Here is a 16,038-nt window from a genome sequence, read left to right as displayed (position 1 = left end):
TCCAGAACGATTTGGGCTCATTTACATATTGCTTAGCAAAGGTGTCCGTACAGCTAAGTGGTTAGAGTACAAAGCTGTCGTACGGAAAGTCGCGGTTCAAACCTCACTGGTGGTAGTGGTATTTGTATCGTGATTTGACGTCGGACTCCAGTCGACTCAGTTGTGAATGAGTACCTGAGTCAAATCAGGGTAATAATCTCGGACGAGTGCAATGCTGACCACATTGCCTCCTACAGGGCACTGTTATCCTGTAGTCTTGAATCCAGTGCTCTAACACACTTCAAGGCCCTGATGCAATATGGATTGTTGGCCCAACGATTATTTATTATTAGCAAAGGCAGGGCATTTTTTCGATTAATAGACGGTTAGACGGTTTTCGCCGCTCGACTAGTCCACGATATCCAGCCAGTATTTTCCTGATGATATCCAGACAAATTTGCTTGATTTTCACTGTCATGTCTCTTGCAGTTAGTCGAAGATTCAAAACGGCTTTTCGAACTGAACTCACCTGTCGATTTGAAGTTGTTAACAACCTGCTAGATAGAACAATGTTGCCTTCCGACGACTCGCGCAATTCCCTCCTCCACTTATTCAGCAATATAAACTTTACTTTCTCAATTAATAATAGATGCAGGACAATTTTAGGAAAGTGCATTTGAGACGCCATATTTCGGGGAATTACCTAATTTGATGAGTGTACGCGAACTTTATCCGCTTTGGTTTTGTATATTTCCTGGCAAAACTGCAGTTATCTCAGTGTGCCAGGTGATTAACCAATACTTAAGCCGATATGAAAAATATTTAATTCTTTTCGCTTTTTTATTGTTGAAAGTTTTGCAGTCATATATTTTCCATTAAAACAATCTTGCCAGATGTGTGTTTTGTCTAACACTACCGTTGTTTGGCAGTTACGTGTTTGCTGCTGGATGCCTTCAATGTTAACATATCTTTTTTCTTACCCCAGCCTCAACTTCGCCATGTACACCCACCGGCGCGTGCTATAAAAACATTTCAAAAACACAATACGTGAAGTGTCACTCGGCCTATATGTTTTGTCCGTGTCTAACTTCGCAGTTTTGTTTTCCAATAACCGCAGGACGTCTTCGCTTCCCACTTGCCTGGACTGTAGAAGCCGCGAATCTGTGCAGCCGTTGCAAATGAAAACCGCTTGATAGCGAACCCGTCGCCTGACCCAACGCCCGCGAGGCGCGTCGAATATTTCGACATCTTACTCAATCGCAAAGCCTTCGCCGCCGGAGTAATTATTCGCCATCACGATCCACTTTTGTGCCGAATGTAAACCGCAATACATTTTATTCATTTTATTTTCTCACTGTCCACCTGATCCCTTGCACATTAGCGCGTATCGTGCGTTCAATTATTCACAAAGTTAGCGGATCGATTGGTCAGTTCGGTTTAGTAACATAAATCTTCTGTTCTTGCATTCGTGCCTGTTCCTCCCGTAAAGGAGACCGAGCAAGGAGGCCTAATGGGCAGTAGCTTGTCTATAATTGAAATGGACGATGATAGTGATGGAGTTCTTATGGAATTACTCGAGAATGAAGACTACGATTACCAGGAGCACCTCGTGAACGTTCTGCAGCGGATGGTCAGCAGGTAATTAGTGTCGGACGCTGTGCAAAGGCAGAAATTAACACGATACCCCCCTTTCCATGGTTTCGCCACAGAGGCACCCTGGCTCGGTACTGCAGCATGAAGATGCCCGTGATTCGGAAGCGCCCGGATCTATCAGTGTTCCGGGTAAGTTGCAGGCGCGGAAGTGTTCCTGTTGACTCTGGTGCTATTCTAATTTCTTCTCCAATCTACAGAACACCGACCTGTACAAAGAAATCAAGTACTTATCAGGACATGCACCAGATAGTGAGCCGCCCAGCGATCAGTGGTCGCTGCAGAAGATCCTGCAAGATCGCGAGAATGGAATCGGGCGGAAGCCTGCGGGGACGTTGAGCGAAAACCAGTACCGCAAAATCGCAAACCAATACATACCCAATAAAAAGAGTCAGCGACTGATGTCGCTCGAATCGAAAGTGTTCTGCGGGACGTTCAACAAGTCGGGCAGTCGCCTCATCACCGCCAGTCAAGGTGAGATTTTGAATGCTGTTTGCTCTGGTCGTGACGTCGACTGAGCTTATCGCGACGATGACTTGGTAAAATCAAAGCTTGCACTGCTCTGATTCCAAAAAATATTTGATGATGAGTTTAGAGATAATTCCTTGGCGATAGATAGTTTGGCTCAAGTCGTTAGAAATTTACTGAGGCCACCGGTTTCATAAATACAGACTAGAAATGGCTGTACCAATGGATACTCACATTAAACCATTTCAGACCATGTCATTCGAGTGTTCGACTCATCGAAAGGAACCTACCACCGAGTGAATCGGATTCAAGCAGTCAACGTTAGTTGGTGCATACTCGACGTAGATATCAGTCCAGACGAAGAATATTTTGTATACTCAACGTGGTCGGAATATCGTAAGTAGTCTCTTAGTAGTTTTGACTTCACTGCTAGTGTCCCCGTTTTAAACAGTGAGTTAACGGATGTTCTTTGTGTTTAGTGCACGTTTGCCGTGTTGATGAGCGCACCGATAACATCCAGTGGCTCCAGTTGAATCCAGAACACTCGCGATCATGTGTGTTTTCGGTGCGATTCTCGCCGTGTGGAAATTATATTCTTGGCGGAGCCAATGATGCCTGTATGTATATTTACGATAGAACTACTAATGCCAGAACGACGAAGATAAAAGTGGTAAGTTCTGTATGACTGAGGACGCAGGAATAAGAATTAGCCGAGTTTCTAGCAGCTCCACATTATCGAGAGTTTGAATAACAGTAAAAAGTTAATTTAATTTGAAACAAATTTCATTCAACCTCGTTTTTTGGGCGGGTTGGGTAGGTTAATGCATTTACGCACAGTGTTGAACTGCCGGTTCGGTACGTCTTCGGACAACCAACACCTCCCATCGTCAGAGAGCTAGTCTGGGACCGTTTGTCACATTACTTCGGGCTAGTCCCCGAACTCTCCCGCCTTGCGGAGCCTTCAAATCAGGGAATTCCTTTCACCAACGGGAGGGGACAGGAAGAAGGGAACTGTCAGTTCAAGGAACCCCCTGCCATTCGGCTCCTCCACCGGTCCAGTTCTATCTTCTTAGCAACAAGAAGGGCCCGAACGTAATGGGCAACACGGTTCCAGCTGTCAGCAGTCCTCAGCATCTCTTCTACAATGTTGTCTGGAGAGAGATACCCTGTGTTTAAATAGAGCTGCTGACGAACCCCATCCCACCTTCCACAAGAAAAAAAAGTGTGGTGGGCATCGTCCACAACTCCATTGCAAAACACACAATCCGGAGAACGCGCCTTTCCAATCTTGTGCAGGTAAGACTGAAAGTCTCCATGCCCACTTAAAAATTGGGCAAGGAAATAGTCAATCTCGCCGCCACACACCTAAGTTGCCGATAAGCCGCGGAGTCCATCTACCTCTAGTTTCATTTTACCAAGAGAGCTGCCACTCGTCTAGAGTGCGTTGCCGTTCTTCACGAGCAACAACCCTTGGCTCATCTCCCTTGCGCTTGTATATGGCTTGACGCTCCTTAGCAAGAAGGGCAACGGGGATCACTCCCGCGATCGCCATCACGGCCGGTTCGGAGACAGTGCGGTACGCAGACGCCACCCGCAAAGCTCCCCGTCTCTGTACTTGCGCGAGACATTTACGATATATCTCCTTGTCAAGAGCGTCAGAGTAGGGCAGACTGCGGTCAATTCATCATTAGATGTCGCCTGCTAGACGTAGGACCCCCAATGTTTACCATTAGCCTACTTAACGCCGAAACTCCAGCTGCAGCCTTGTTCGCTGCTGCTTTGATTTGTTCAAAAAACTCATCTTTGTGTCAAGAGCCAATCCGAGGTACTTTACCGCTGGTTTTGGCTCGATTATCGGCTCGCCGGACGATATGGGTCGCAGGGTCGGAATTCTCTTTTTAGTCAGGATGATAACTTCGGTTTTTTCCAGTGCAAGGTTGAAACCATATGCCGAGTCTGCTTTGCGCCTGTTCGACAGCGCATCCATCAACAAGCGCCGCGACACCATCTGCATAGCCGACCAGGCGCTGCTCTTCTGATATCTCGGCCGGCCTAGGATGGATTCCTGTGGCACCCCGATGTGACCTCCATCCTCCTCTGACCTTCCAGTGTTTCATAGAGCAGGGAGCGGTTCCTCAGATAGTCCCTCAATATCCGTAAGAGCTAGTTCGGCACGGAATTAAAGACGTTTCAGACGTCAAGCGTTACAACGAGCACCACCCGTCGAACGGCATTCACGACTTGCATGACAGCATCAACTGTGGATCTCCTTGCCCTAAAACCAAACTGCCGGGGAGATAAATCTCCGGCAGCGCGTATCGCTTCAGCGAGTCTACTTCTGATGAGCTTTTCCAGCAGTGTCAAGCTCACATAGTGGGTGGTATGAAGACGGCAACTCGGGGTCCCCTTTCCCTTTGTGGATCGGCACAAGCCTCGCCACCTTCCAACGATCAGGGAAAGTGACCTCTTTCAGGCAAGCATTGAATGCGTCAAGCAGTAGGTCTGGCCGGTGTAGGAATACCAGTTTGTATACCTCTACCGGAATACCATCGGGTCCGCCTTCTTGTTTTTCATAGAGAGGCAGTCCTCTCCAACTCTTTTATAGAGAAAAGTTAAATAGTCCTCTACGCTCTCCGCGCCGACGTCATCATCCCCCACAGGGAATAGTGCCCTTACAATGCGGTCCAATTGCTCGGCCTTAAGTGAACAGGGTTTCCGCTGAGCCCTGATTTTTCGGGTTACCAGTTTGTAACGGAGTCCCCACGGATCCCCATTCACCTCGTCGACCAGATCCTGGCAGCAGCGAGCTTTGCTCTTGTTTATTGCGCTCTTTTTGGTTGATTTGTACTCCGTCACTACGATACATGCCTCCTCCCGGTCGCTTAAATGTTGTATTAAGCGGCGGAGCCAGCCCTTGGTGGGGTATAACGCGTCGATCACACCTACACGCCATCGCTGAAATACGCCTCAACTCCCCCCAATAAGCTTGAGATGTCTGCATCTCTCTATTGTTCTGTGCCAAATGCTCTTGGTGAAGCGGGATCCACTACATGACGTAACCATTAATGCAATTTTTGCCACTCTTTAATATATGACTTATCCACTGCCATTTTCCGATTACATCGCATGCGGATGGCAGGCCTATACGCCGACCAAGTTGCTCGTTCGGTCAGCGTACTCCTATGATACGACGTATGATGAAGGTTTGGAGATTTTAAGTATCAGTGGGAGTCACTTTCCATCTGCTACTCCTACATAGCAACACAGGAAAAACATTAGCATAGAACAGTCTCAATTTGATCTTGCTGTTGAGATAACTGCACTTCCAGATTTTATATAAGGCAGCGAAAGCGGTCTAGTGCCGCTAATACGGTGGGCAACATCTAGTTCGGTGCCAAAAACCACACTTCCTAGATTTACAAATTGATCGACGCCTTCGATGCCCTGCCTAATAATGCGAGTAGGGGGAGCGCGATGACCCGCTAGACTGAGAACCTTGGTTTTGTTAGTGTTTATCTTCAGTCCAACTCTGCTTCTCTTTCCAAATCCAGAGCCATTAAACCAAGGGAAGCAAACAGATGTCATCAGCGTAGTCATGGTGTTTGAAAAAAAATGTCATCGTGCATTGAACTCTCCTCCATATCCTCCGGACAAGGCAGGATGAAGAACATCACCAATAATAAGATGCAAACCTGGCGAACGCGGCTTTGGATCTCAAAATCCTCTTAAATTTTAGATTATACCTCTGTGCAGCACGACACATTTTACGCCATCATATGATGACGATACACCCCCTGGGTAGGACACGCCAGATACACTCATGGCTCACGCTATGGAAACCTTTCCCGTTGTCGAGGAAGAGCATGTGACGTGAAGATCTAAACTCCCCACACTATTCTACAATGATCCATAAAGGGTTGATGGGATCAATGCAGGCAGACCTGGAGGGAAAACCAAGTTTCGGCGTCTGCGGCATCTTCCGCTTCCCCTTCAACACAATAGCGAATTCTCTTTTGTCAAGCTGCATATTATGTTGAACTCCCCAGTAACCCCGGTGTCAAAACTCGATTGCATCAAGCCCATCATCACAGCGGTCAACAGAGTCTTCAATCCTTTCGCTCAACAATCCGTTTCCAAAATTCCGCTCCCAGCCAGATTTTGGTACGCCTCTTCGGTACGTAGCCGACGAAAAAGGAGCATTTTTGATGGCGGGCCAATACTTATTGATATTTTCAGGCGGATTTACTCAGGGCATCTGCCGTCCGATCAGCAAGATAGCTTTTCCACTGTCTTCCTGGACCATACAAACTGTCGTAGTTGAACTAAAGTCGTAACTCTCCAACTCTGCGAGAAGTGGCGGACACATGACGCAAGCGGCCGTCAGATGGTGATCCCTTTCGAGGCCAATGTCAGTGCTCATCTTGTTTCGCACATTCAGAAAAATGCTCCTAAATCTGATCGTAAAGTGATCGAGCTGATTGCTCATGCGATGTCGGCTAGTTGAAACCCAACTGACCTTATGGCAGGATCTACGCTCGAATATCACCAATGACGAGACGGTGTCTTTTTCTTCAACTTTTGTCCCGTTCACAAGCGGGCATTTTCGAGTGCTACAAGGATTTAATGGTAAGCCTTGGTGAGATCCAAGGTCGAGAAAACACTGCAATTTGCTAAATAATGTGCAATTTATTGGACGAAGGGAATGAGTTACCGATCCAGAAACCTCTAGGTCATTCGCTGTCGTACTTGGGGACCAGATCGAGTGGAGATGACAATATACTGTGCTATACTGTGGTGTTGAACATCATACTTAACTGGCTCAGAGGGACAACGCTTGGTAGTGATGTTGCGGTATTTTGGAAGAAGTATTCGTGCACTTCTTGGGTCGCCAACGTCTTCAGAAACGATAGAAAGAGTGCTAGTTGAGCAGATCAAAATTTCCCCTAACGACTAAGTGAGCTAATTTCAGCTGCTGAAGAAAAAGCTTGTTGAGTCTGTTGCAGCGTGCAGTGCCGTCAGACTACGTGAGTTTGGATGCTGGGCAGCGAAGTCCTACGGCCACAGCTTCATCTAGGATGAAATGCTTCGGGAAATCCGGGCATCCCCCACGGACTATGTCACACGCAAGCTGAACTTCACGAGAAACTTTGTTGTGGACCTTCCAACCAGGGCAAAGTGGAAGACCGGCGGCGTGTTGTAAGACTATGACACAGTATTCTTTACGGACGGAACAAAGATGGCCTATAGAGTCGGCGCGGGGGTTTTCTCGAATACACACGGTGTATGCAAGTCGTATGGTCTCCCAGGTTTGGCCAGTGTATTCCAGGCGGAAGTATTGGCGATATTGGAAGTCTGTCGATGGCTAGAGCGTGATTCGAGCCCCAAGCGTAACATAGCTATTCTGACCGACAGCCAAGCGGCCATCAAGGCCTTGTACTCAACGACGACATCTGCCCGGCTGGTGGGGCAGTGCAGAGACGCGCTTAACTGTCTGGGCGGCATGCTCAAAGTCACTCTCCTCTGGGTTCCATAGGAACATAGAGGGGAATGAGCGGGCTAACGGATTGGCCAGGCAAAACTCCGCTCTTGGCAGTCCCTCGGCGAATACAGTCGGTGTTCCGCTGGTGGCTGTCGGGGGCCGAGTCTACTCGCACTACCTAGCAGTCACGGTCTAAAGAGTTTGTGGCATCAAAACGGCGCACCAAAGCGCTAATTGGGCTCCTCAGAGCGCCACTGATACCTACCTACCAACCCTGGGGGCGGGCAAGGCCGAGACCTCCATGTCTGTGTCTATTAGATAATTGTCCTATTAAGGGGTTCGTACACTGTAAGATGACGTGCTCATCGCCGCCGTCAATGTGATCAGACTGGCCGTAAATGCGACCATTCGCCTTCTCAATTGTGCCATGTCGGCGACCTCGCAAGACCATACGGTGCCAGTATTGTTGTCCGCAGTCGCTGATAGGGTATAAGCAGAGTCATGCAGCGGCGTCTCAGAAGCAGAGGCTTCACTGGCGCTCGATGATCCAGCAGCTTAAGGGCAGATTAGATGGTGATACTGAGACTGCATGTTAAATCGACGCTAAAGTCGCTGTGTGTTGATGCAGCATTCTTCGGTTTCTTTGCTAACTTACTCATCGTCGAACTAGCCGTTCCGACTTTTTTTGCGACTGGGGCCGTATCAATGAGAACTTTCTTCAGGTGGATATGAAGATCATTTATCAATGCTTCATTTCTAGGAACTATTTTGACTGCGTTTATTACGGCATCCATTCCTCCTATATAGGCTGGGTTGTGAATGGCTTCAGTGTAAACTCTCACCTGATTGCCATAGGGTATACTAGGCGATGTTATTCGATTCAAATAACACGTGGTGCTGATGTTGATTTAATACAACTCTAATTTGCGTAGCGTATTTCTTCATAGTTTATTAATGGCAGAGGGTTTTATATCGTGGCTTCTGAGTGACAAATCAGGAGGCTTGTCATTACGGTCTTAAATGAAGTGGCCTAAAGCACCAAACAGTCACCACAAATCGGTGGCAGATGAAACTTACGTCGACCAAGACATTCAATTCAAGGAAATCTAATCGCAATGTCATTCTTGGGAAAAGGGGTAAATCACTTCTTGTCAATACCAAGATCTTGCTAGAACATCTTTTCTAAAACTCGAATTCCTAAAATTCACTATGCTCACTGCTGAGAACGTAGCCAATAGCTACGAACTTGAGAAAACATTGGGGTTGCTTTTTTTTTTTTCTTTATGGATGGAGGTGGAAATCTTAGAAAGACTGCCACACACTGCTGCGCCAGGTTGCAGCAGTGTGTGGGATTCACACCCACTAAAACCACCCCCACTTTTCCGCCCCTCCCCGCGGGACCACCGTGAAGTATTACTTCGCGGGGGAGGCTCTGGTTCGCTATACCAGCTCGTTCATGTCACGTCTTCCGAGTTCGATCCAACTCCAGGAGTTTTGTCTGCACCACGGCTACTGCCTCATTTACCGCCATCCAGTTTTCCTCCGACTTCAACATCTCTTCCACCAGGTTGGAGGGTTCGATGTCCACCCCTAAGATGCTGTTCAACCTCCTTTTCTGCTGCAGAAATCTGGGACAATGGAACATAACGTGCTCCGGGGAGCACCGCATTCAGGACAGTTGGGAGACTCGTCCAACTCGAAGCGATGCAAGTACTTCCTATAGCCACCGTGTCCCGTAAGGAACTGTGTCAGGTGGTAATTCAATTCTCCGTGCTTTCGGTTGGCCCATTTCTCGATACACGGGATCAATGTATGGATCCACCTGCCCTTGTCAGATTTATCCCATCGTTGTTGCCACTTGCCACACAACTCTCTCCTGATGGCTTTTCGGAAATCCGCATTCACCTCGGCTGGATTTGCCTTCCGTTTTTCGTAGAGCCAGTGTGCCTCGTTCGCTAGAAGATCTATAGGGATCATTCCTGCGATAACACACACTGCCTCCGTCGACGCCGTCCTAAATGCGCTGCACACCCTTAGCGCAATTGGCCGGTGTGCCGAACATATCTTCCTCCGGTTGACAGCGTGGTTCAACGCTCCCGCCCAGACAGGGGCCACGTATAGCAGGATCGACCTCACCACTCCCGCGATGAGTAGCCTGCGACTATACTTCGGCCCTCCCACGTTAGGCATCATCCTTCCAAGGGATGAGCTGGCATTTGCTGCCTTCTCTCGCGCATAATCCAAGTGTCCCTTGAAACTCAGCTTGGCATCGATCATCACCCCCAGGTATTTGACAACCGATTTTGAGACGACCTCACGATTACCAACCTGGATGGTAACCGTGTCGTTCTTCCTACGGTTGGTAATGAGGACCGCCTCCGTTTTTTCGTGCGCCAGGTCCAGCTTGGCCATTCGTAACCATGACTTGATGGTATGAATGGCTTCATTTGCATAAAGCTCCACGTCCTCGGGATGCTTTGCAATTGAAACTACCGCCAGGTCATCCGCAAAACCAATCAGCGTTGTCTCCTCCGGCACGCGAAGGCCAAGCACTCCGTCGTACATTATGTTCCACAGCAGTGGTCACAATACAGAACCTTGAGGCACACCTGCTGTCACAATGTACTCCTTCGGCCCGTCGTCCGTCTCGTACCAGAGAAGTCTGTCCGAAAAGTAACTCTCGATGAGCCGAGCCAAGTAGTTAGGAACACCCAGTTTGGCCAAAGCGCCCTTAATCCAGCCCCAGTTGGCTGAGTTAAAAGCATTTTTGACGTCCAGCGTCACCAAAGCACAGCATTTGCCCATGGCCATTGCATTTCGAGCCAATTCCACGACCTTTGCTACTGCATCGACCGTAGAACGGGCTCGCCGAAACCCATATTGCCGCTCTGAAAGACCACCCGCAAGCTCGATGAACGGGAGCAGCCTGTTGTATATCACCCTCTCCAACATCTTCCCCATGATGTCTAAGAGACAAATAGGGCGATATGAAGGGGGCACGCCGGGTGGTTTTCGGGGCTTCGGTAGCAAGACCAGCTTCTGCCTCTTCCACTGGGCGGGAAACACTCCTTCGAATGTGCTTGCGAACCACCTTGGTCTGGCCTTGACCGCCACCTTCAGAGCCCTGTTCGGAATTCCGTCCAATCCCGGAACCTTGCTGTCTCCAATACGTCTGCAGATTTCCCAAAGTTCCTCTTTGGTAACATCAGGGATCGAGAAGACGTCCTGCTGAGCTGCCACTTGGGGTTCTCCTTCGTCCTGCTCCTGCTGCGGGAAAAGAGTTGTAATTATTTGCAACAAGAGCCGTGGGCATGTCACCTGAGGTGATTTTCGCCCGCGGATCTTCTTCATTGCAACTTGGTAGGCTGTACCCCACGGATTCGTATTAGCCTCCATGCAGAGCTTCTGGTAGCATTTCCGCTTGCTTCTCCGAATGGCCTTCTTAAGGTTGCTTCGCAGATCCCTGTATTCCTCCTCACGCTCCTGGTGCTCCCGCCTTCCCCTTGTCCTGTGGGAAAGTCTCCTCACTCGGATCCCAAGGCAGCGATCTGTGTTTTTTTCCAGTAGTTTGGCCTCTTGCCGTGGTGCAAACGTCGTCGTGGCATCGTAGCGTCGCATGCTTCGGTTACACGTTGAGACAGCTGTGCGACCCTTTCCACCGCTGTTCCATCCGGATCATGGGCTCCCTCCAATGCGACCAGGAATGTCTCCTCGTCGAAAGCTCCGATAGACCAGCCAACCGCCTTAGCCTTTCCACCTCCAGAGCGTCGTTGACTGCTTCCCTGCTTGGGGTTGCTTAGATGATAAGTAAACAATATTACAATAAAAGAAATCAACTTAATTGTCCATTTCTTCTACCTTTTAAGACGAACACAGATGAATTTGTCGATATCAACGCTGTGTGTTATGTGGATAATAATTTATTCGTAAGTGGATGCGATGATGGCATTATCAAACTGTGGGATTCACGTTGCCTGGCTGATGGGGCCGAGCCCGCTCAGATATTCGTAGGACATTTCGATGGAATCACGTATATTGATTCACGAAATGATGGCAATTATATTCTATCGAACTCGAAGGATCAAAGTATAAAAATCTGGGATCTACGACGAGCCTCGCCAATGGACAAGGAACAATCGGTTCGCAATGAATTCATATACAATTGGGACTATCGATGGGACAACGTGCCCCGAGATTGTAATATTGAATAAAGTCCTGTTTTGTGCAAGAATTTTAATTGAATATTAAAAAATTTCAGTTTATAATCCACAAAAGACAATGGACGGCGATTCAAGCGTTATGACTTTCAGAGGGCATAGAGTGACGAAGAGTTTGATAAGAGCAAAGTTTTCGCCAATGGAACAAACTGGACAACGATATATTTACACTGGCTGTGGGTCGGGTCGAGTCATAAGTAAATTGGACTTATACCATTTACCCATTGTGGGATGATCTTAAATTTGATTATTCCATTTACAGTATATGATGTTCTCACGGGTCACATTAAGGAGGCTATTGAGGGCCATAAGGATATTGTTCGGGACGCAGCTTGGCATCCCGTTCGGTCGGAGATTATTTCTAGCTCGGTGAGTATCGTAATTTCGCTGTTGTTCTTTGTCTTGCACTTTATAATTTAAAGTTAAGTTAAAGTTTGGAAGTTTACTCTGACACTTTTCCCATTTCTACATTTCAGTGGGACACGCATGTCAATCTGAGTACCTACAACAGAACCATAAGTCAAAAACGACGAAATTCCCTCGATCGCCAAGATGAAGAGCAGCAACCTCTTCGACGATCGCGTCGAATTGCGATGCAACGCAATAACGTAGTGGATTGATGAGAAGGGTAGCGACCATCGTCACCCTCTATGTTATATGCAAGCTAATGCATATTGAATTAAATTTTATTTAATTGTGAAGAAATGTAAATATTAATTTAAATACTTGAATTTCTTTCAACTTTACTCTGCTATGTTTTCTCTTATATATTTTATATGTTGTAACAAGCATTAAACGGATTCATACGATAATTTGAAATTTATATTGAGGACTAAGGAGAGGAGAGTGTTTTGAAATATGGCAGTCGGGATGATCTGTCATATAATTAATTTAATGCTATTTGAAATAAAAGTTTTTGATTTGAAATAAATATAAGAAAACGGAGAAATGTATTCGTAATTCGAATTGTACGTCAGCCCTTGATTAAGACAACTTTTTTAAATATCATGTTGCGGAAGAAACTGCCTGGTTTGATCTTTTAGATCGTTCAAACAGGAACAGAAGTACCCTTGTGGTTACAATTAATACCAATCAGCTTGCGGCAACTGAGAAAATATTAGGTTGGGGAAAAGGTAATGTCGTATTTTGTAATAGATGGCGACACTTAAACATATCTTGTGCTGTATTTATCGCATCGGGTCATACTATACGGTGATTTAAAGACGACAATCTGGGCTACAAGTGTCCCTTTGACAGTGTTGTGATGATACGTTTTAGTCTCAAGTTATAGCACGTCAAAGATGGAGTCCACCAAGCAAGAAATTCGTCATATCTAACATTTTTACTACCTGAGAGGTAAAAATGCAACGAAGGCGGCCAAAAAAATTTGCGAAGTTTATGGGTCTAATACTGTAACGATTCGCACAGCACAGCTTTGGTTCGATCGATTTCGTTCTGGTGTAGTGGATATCGAAGATACACCCCGTACTAGTAGGCCAATCGTCGTAGAAACCGATAAAATCGTCGAAATCGTCCAAGTAGACCGGCATGTGAGCACTAGCTCGATTGGCCAGGAACTGGGTGAGGACCATAAAACCGTTTGGAACCATTTGCAGAAGATTGGATTCCAAAAATAGCTGGATGTTTGGGTGCCACACGAGTTGATACAAAAAAATCTCTTGGACCGAATCAACGCCTGCGATGCACAGCTGAAACGGAACGAATTCGACCTATTTTTGAAGCGAATGGTGACTGGTGATGAAAACTGGATCACGTACGAAAATCGCAAGCGAAAATAGGAATGGTGTTGTGTTCCACCAGGACAACGCTCGGCCTCACACATCTTTGATGACCTGCCAGAAGCTACGGGAGCTCGGATGGGATGTCCTATCGCAACCGCCATATAGTCCGGACCTGGTACCAAGTGATTACCATCTCTTCCGGTCTATGCAAAACGCTCTTGGTGCTACTAATAATAATAAAAATCGTTGGCGCACAATCCATATTGGATCAGGGCCTTGAAGTGTGTTAGAGCACTTCATTCAAGACCGTAACGGTATACTACAGTACACTGTAGGAGGCAATGTGGTTAGCATTGCGCTCGCCAAAGATTATTACCCTGATTTGACTCAGGTACTCATTCACAGCTGAGTCGACTGGTGTCCGACGGTAAGTCACGATACAAATCCCACTGCCACCAGTGAGATTTGAACCGCGTCCCTCCTTACGACAGCCCAACGCTCTAACCACTGAGCTCTCCGGACATGCTACTAAGTTGGCCTTAAAGGAAACTTGCGAAAACTGGCAGTCTGAGTTTTTTTTTCAAATTAGGAGGGGGGATAATGAAGTTACCCTCCTAAATGGGAACAAGTTTGCGAACAAAACGGCGCATATTTGACTTCAATCGGATAATTCTAAGTATGTTAAATAAAGCGTCAAATTTCGATCACAAATACGACATTTCTTTTTCCCCAACCCTATATTACATAGGTTGATAAGTCCGTTGGCTACATATAAACGTCGGTACAAGTCAAATTTCTTATGATATTCCAATAGTACCAACACTTAGACGTTTGTCAATATCGCATTGACTGGTTCTAACGTTTCGCTCGTTTGCGTGGCGTCACTTTTGTTAATGTTAAAAATATAGACAACAAGAGGAAACATCGTTCTTTAATGGGAAAAGAGATATTTAAAAATTCCAGAGGGCAAGTAGATTATGTCTAGAGATAACCCGAACTTCTTGTTGCTCTGTAAATCTTGTTGCTCTGTAAGTCTCTCTGTAAATAACATAGGCGGCACGAAGCAAGCACACAACTCCTTTTCTCAAGGTCTTCTGTAAGAATTTTACAAACGCTTTTTCCCATCTGCCAACGTTCAGTCAACAAGATCGTTAAACGGAAAAATTATAACCATCCGTTGATGTGGGGAATTCCACTCTCGGCTCGTCATCAGCTTTCCCCCGGCCATCATTCTTGAAATCCTTATACCACCAAAAAAAAACCTACGGAATTATTACTCACCAACGTACGCCGCCACCTCTCAGCCTTGATGAATGTCAGAACATATAGGGGGGGCCAATATAGACTCGGATCACTATCTCGTTGGTATGGTGCTCCGAGCTCAAATCACAACACCACCCAGAATCCCCTCTGACAATCAGGTGAGAGTGAACACTGAAGCCATCCACAACACAACCCTCCGCGACACCTATAAGAGGGAAATGGATGCCGCAATAACCGCAGTCAACAGAGGACCTGGAGATGAAGCATCAACTAATGACCTTCACAACCACCTGAAGAACGTTATCATGGATACGGCCACAAACATACTTGGCCCCAGCCGCAAAAGGAGTCGGAACGGCTGGTTTGACGATGAATGTAAGCTAGCAACGGAACCGAAGAATGCCGCATACCGAGTAATGTTGCATTCTCAAAGAACGCGGGCACGCGCAGAGACTTATCACGAACTCCGTCGAGTGGAGAAGCGACTTCACAGACGGAAAAAGGACGCCTGGGAGAACCAACAAGTCTATGAACTAGAAAAGTACAGGGAGCAACCGCACCAGGCGCGCAAGTTTTACCAACAAGTCAGCAGGATGAAGCCTTATACACCTCGATGCTCATCCTGCCGAGACAAAGAGGGAAATCTGATTTCCGATAGAATGGGCATATTGGAGCGATGGGTTGAGTACTTTGATGAGCTACTGAACAACCAGAACATCGGCGAGTTGGAGGTCCCGCCAACTGAAGACGACGGGCAAATACTGCCACCACCAAGTTTAGGAGAAACAGTCCGTGCAATTCATCGGCTAAAAAATCATAAGTCGCCAGGAGCCGATGGAATTACAGCCGAATTGGTTAAATATGGAGGCGACCAGTTACACCAAGTGGTTCATCAGCTTGTGCTCAAAGTATGGGACAGCGAATCAATGCCTGACGATTGGCAACGAGGCATTATCTGTCTCATACATAAAAAGGGAGATATCACACAGTGCAGCAATTATAGAGGTATCACGTTGCTGAGTACCATCTATAAGATATTCTCCACTATCTTGCTAGGCCGAATAGCCCCATACGCCCAGAACATCATTGGCCCGTACCAAAAAGGCTTCACTCCAGGCAAATCAGCAACAGATCAGATTTTCTCTCTGCGGCAAGCGATGGAAAAACTGTTGGAATATGGACAACATGGGCAACAGTTGCACCATCTGTTCATCGACTTTAAAGCCGCCTGTGATAGCAC

The 16,038-nt window shown here is 46.9% G+C and overlaps 1 protein-coding gene across 2 annotated transcripts; it reads left to right on the top strand.

The window, feature by feature from the left end:
- Nucleotides 1-1,000: 1,000 nt before the first annotated feature.
- On the top strand, nucleotides 1,001-12,605 carry LOC119661391 (DDB1- and CUL4-associated factor 11). Of its 2 annotated transcripts, XM_038070715.1 has the most exons (10): nucleotides 1,001-1,296; nucleotides 1,469-1,617; nucleotides 1,689-1,761; nucleotides 1,830-2,103; nucleotides 2,347-2,493; nucleotides 2,577-2,767; nucleotides 11,443-11,773; nucleotides 11,835-11,990; nucleotides 12,056-12,162; nucleotides 12,270-12,605. In XM_038070715.1, exons 2-10 carry the CDS (start codon nucleotides 1,490-1,492, stop codon nucleotides 12,411-12,413), a joined length of 1,551 nt encoding a protein of 516 aa, XP_037926643.1. In that variant the 5' UTR covers nucleotides 1,001-1,296; nucleotides 1,469-1,489; the 3' UTR covers nucleotides 12,414-12,605. The 2 variants fall into 2 exon arrangements, with proteins under 2 accessions (XP_037926643.1, XP_037926642.1); XM_038070714.1 differs by having other exon boundaries at nucleotides 1,001-1,617.
- Nucleotides 12,606-16,038: the final 3,433 nt, after the last annotated feature.

The sequence above is a fragment of the Hermetia illucens genome, chromosome 1, assembly GCF_905115235.1.
Source record: "Hermetia illucens chromosome 1, iHerIll2.2.curated.20191125, whole genome shotgun sequence".
In the NCBI taxonomy this organism is placed as follows: domain Eukaryota; kingdom Metazoa; phylum Arthropoda; class Insecta; order Diptera; family Stratiomyidae; genus Hermetia; species Hermetia illucens.
This window is presented reverse-complemented; position numbering and strand designations above follow the sequence as displayed.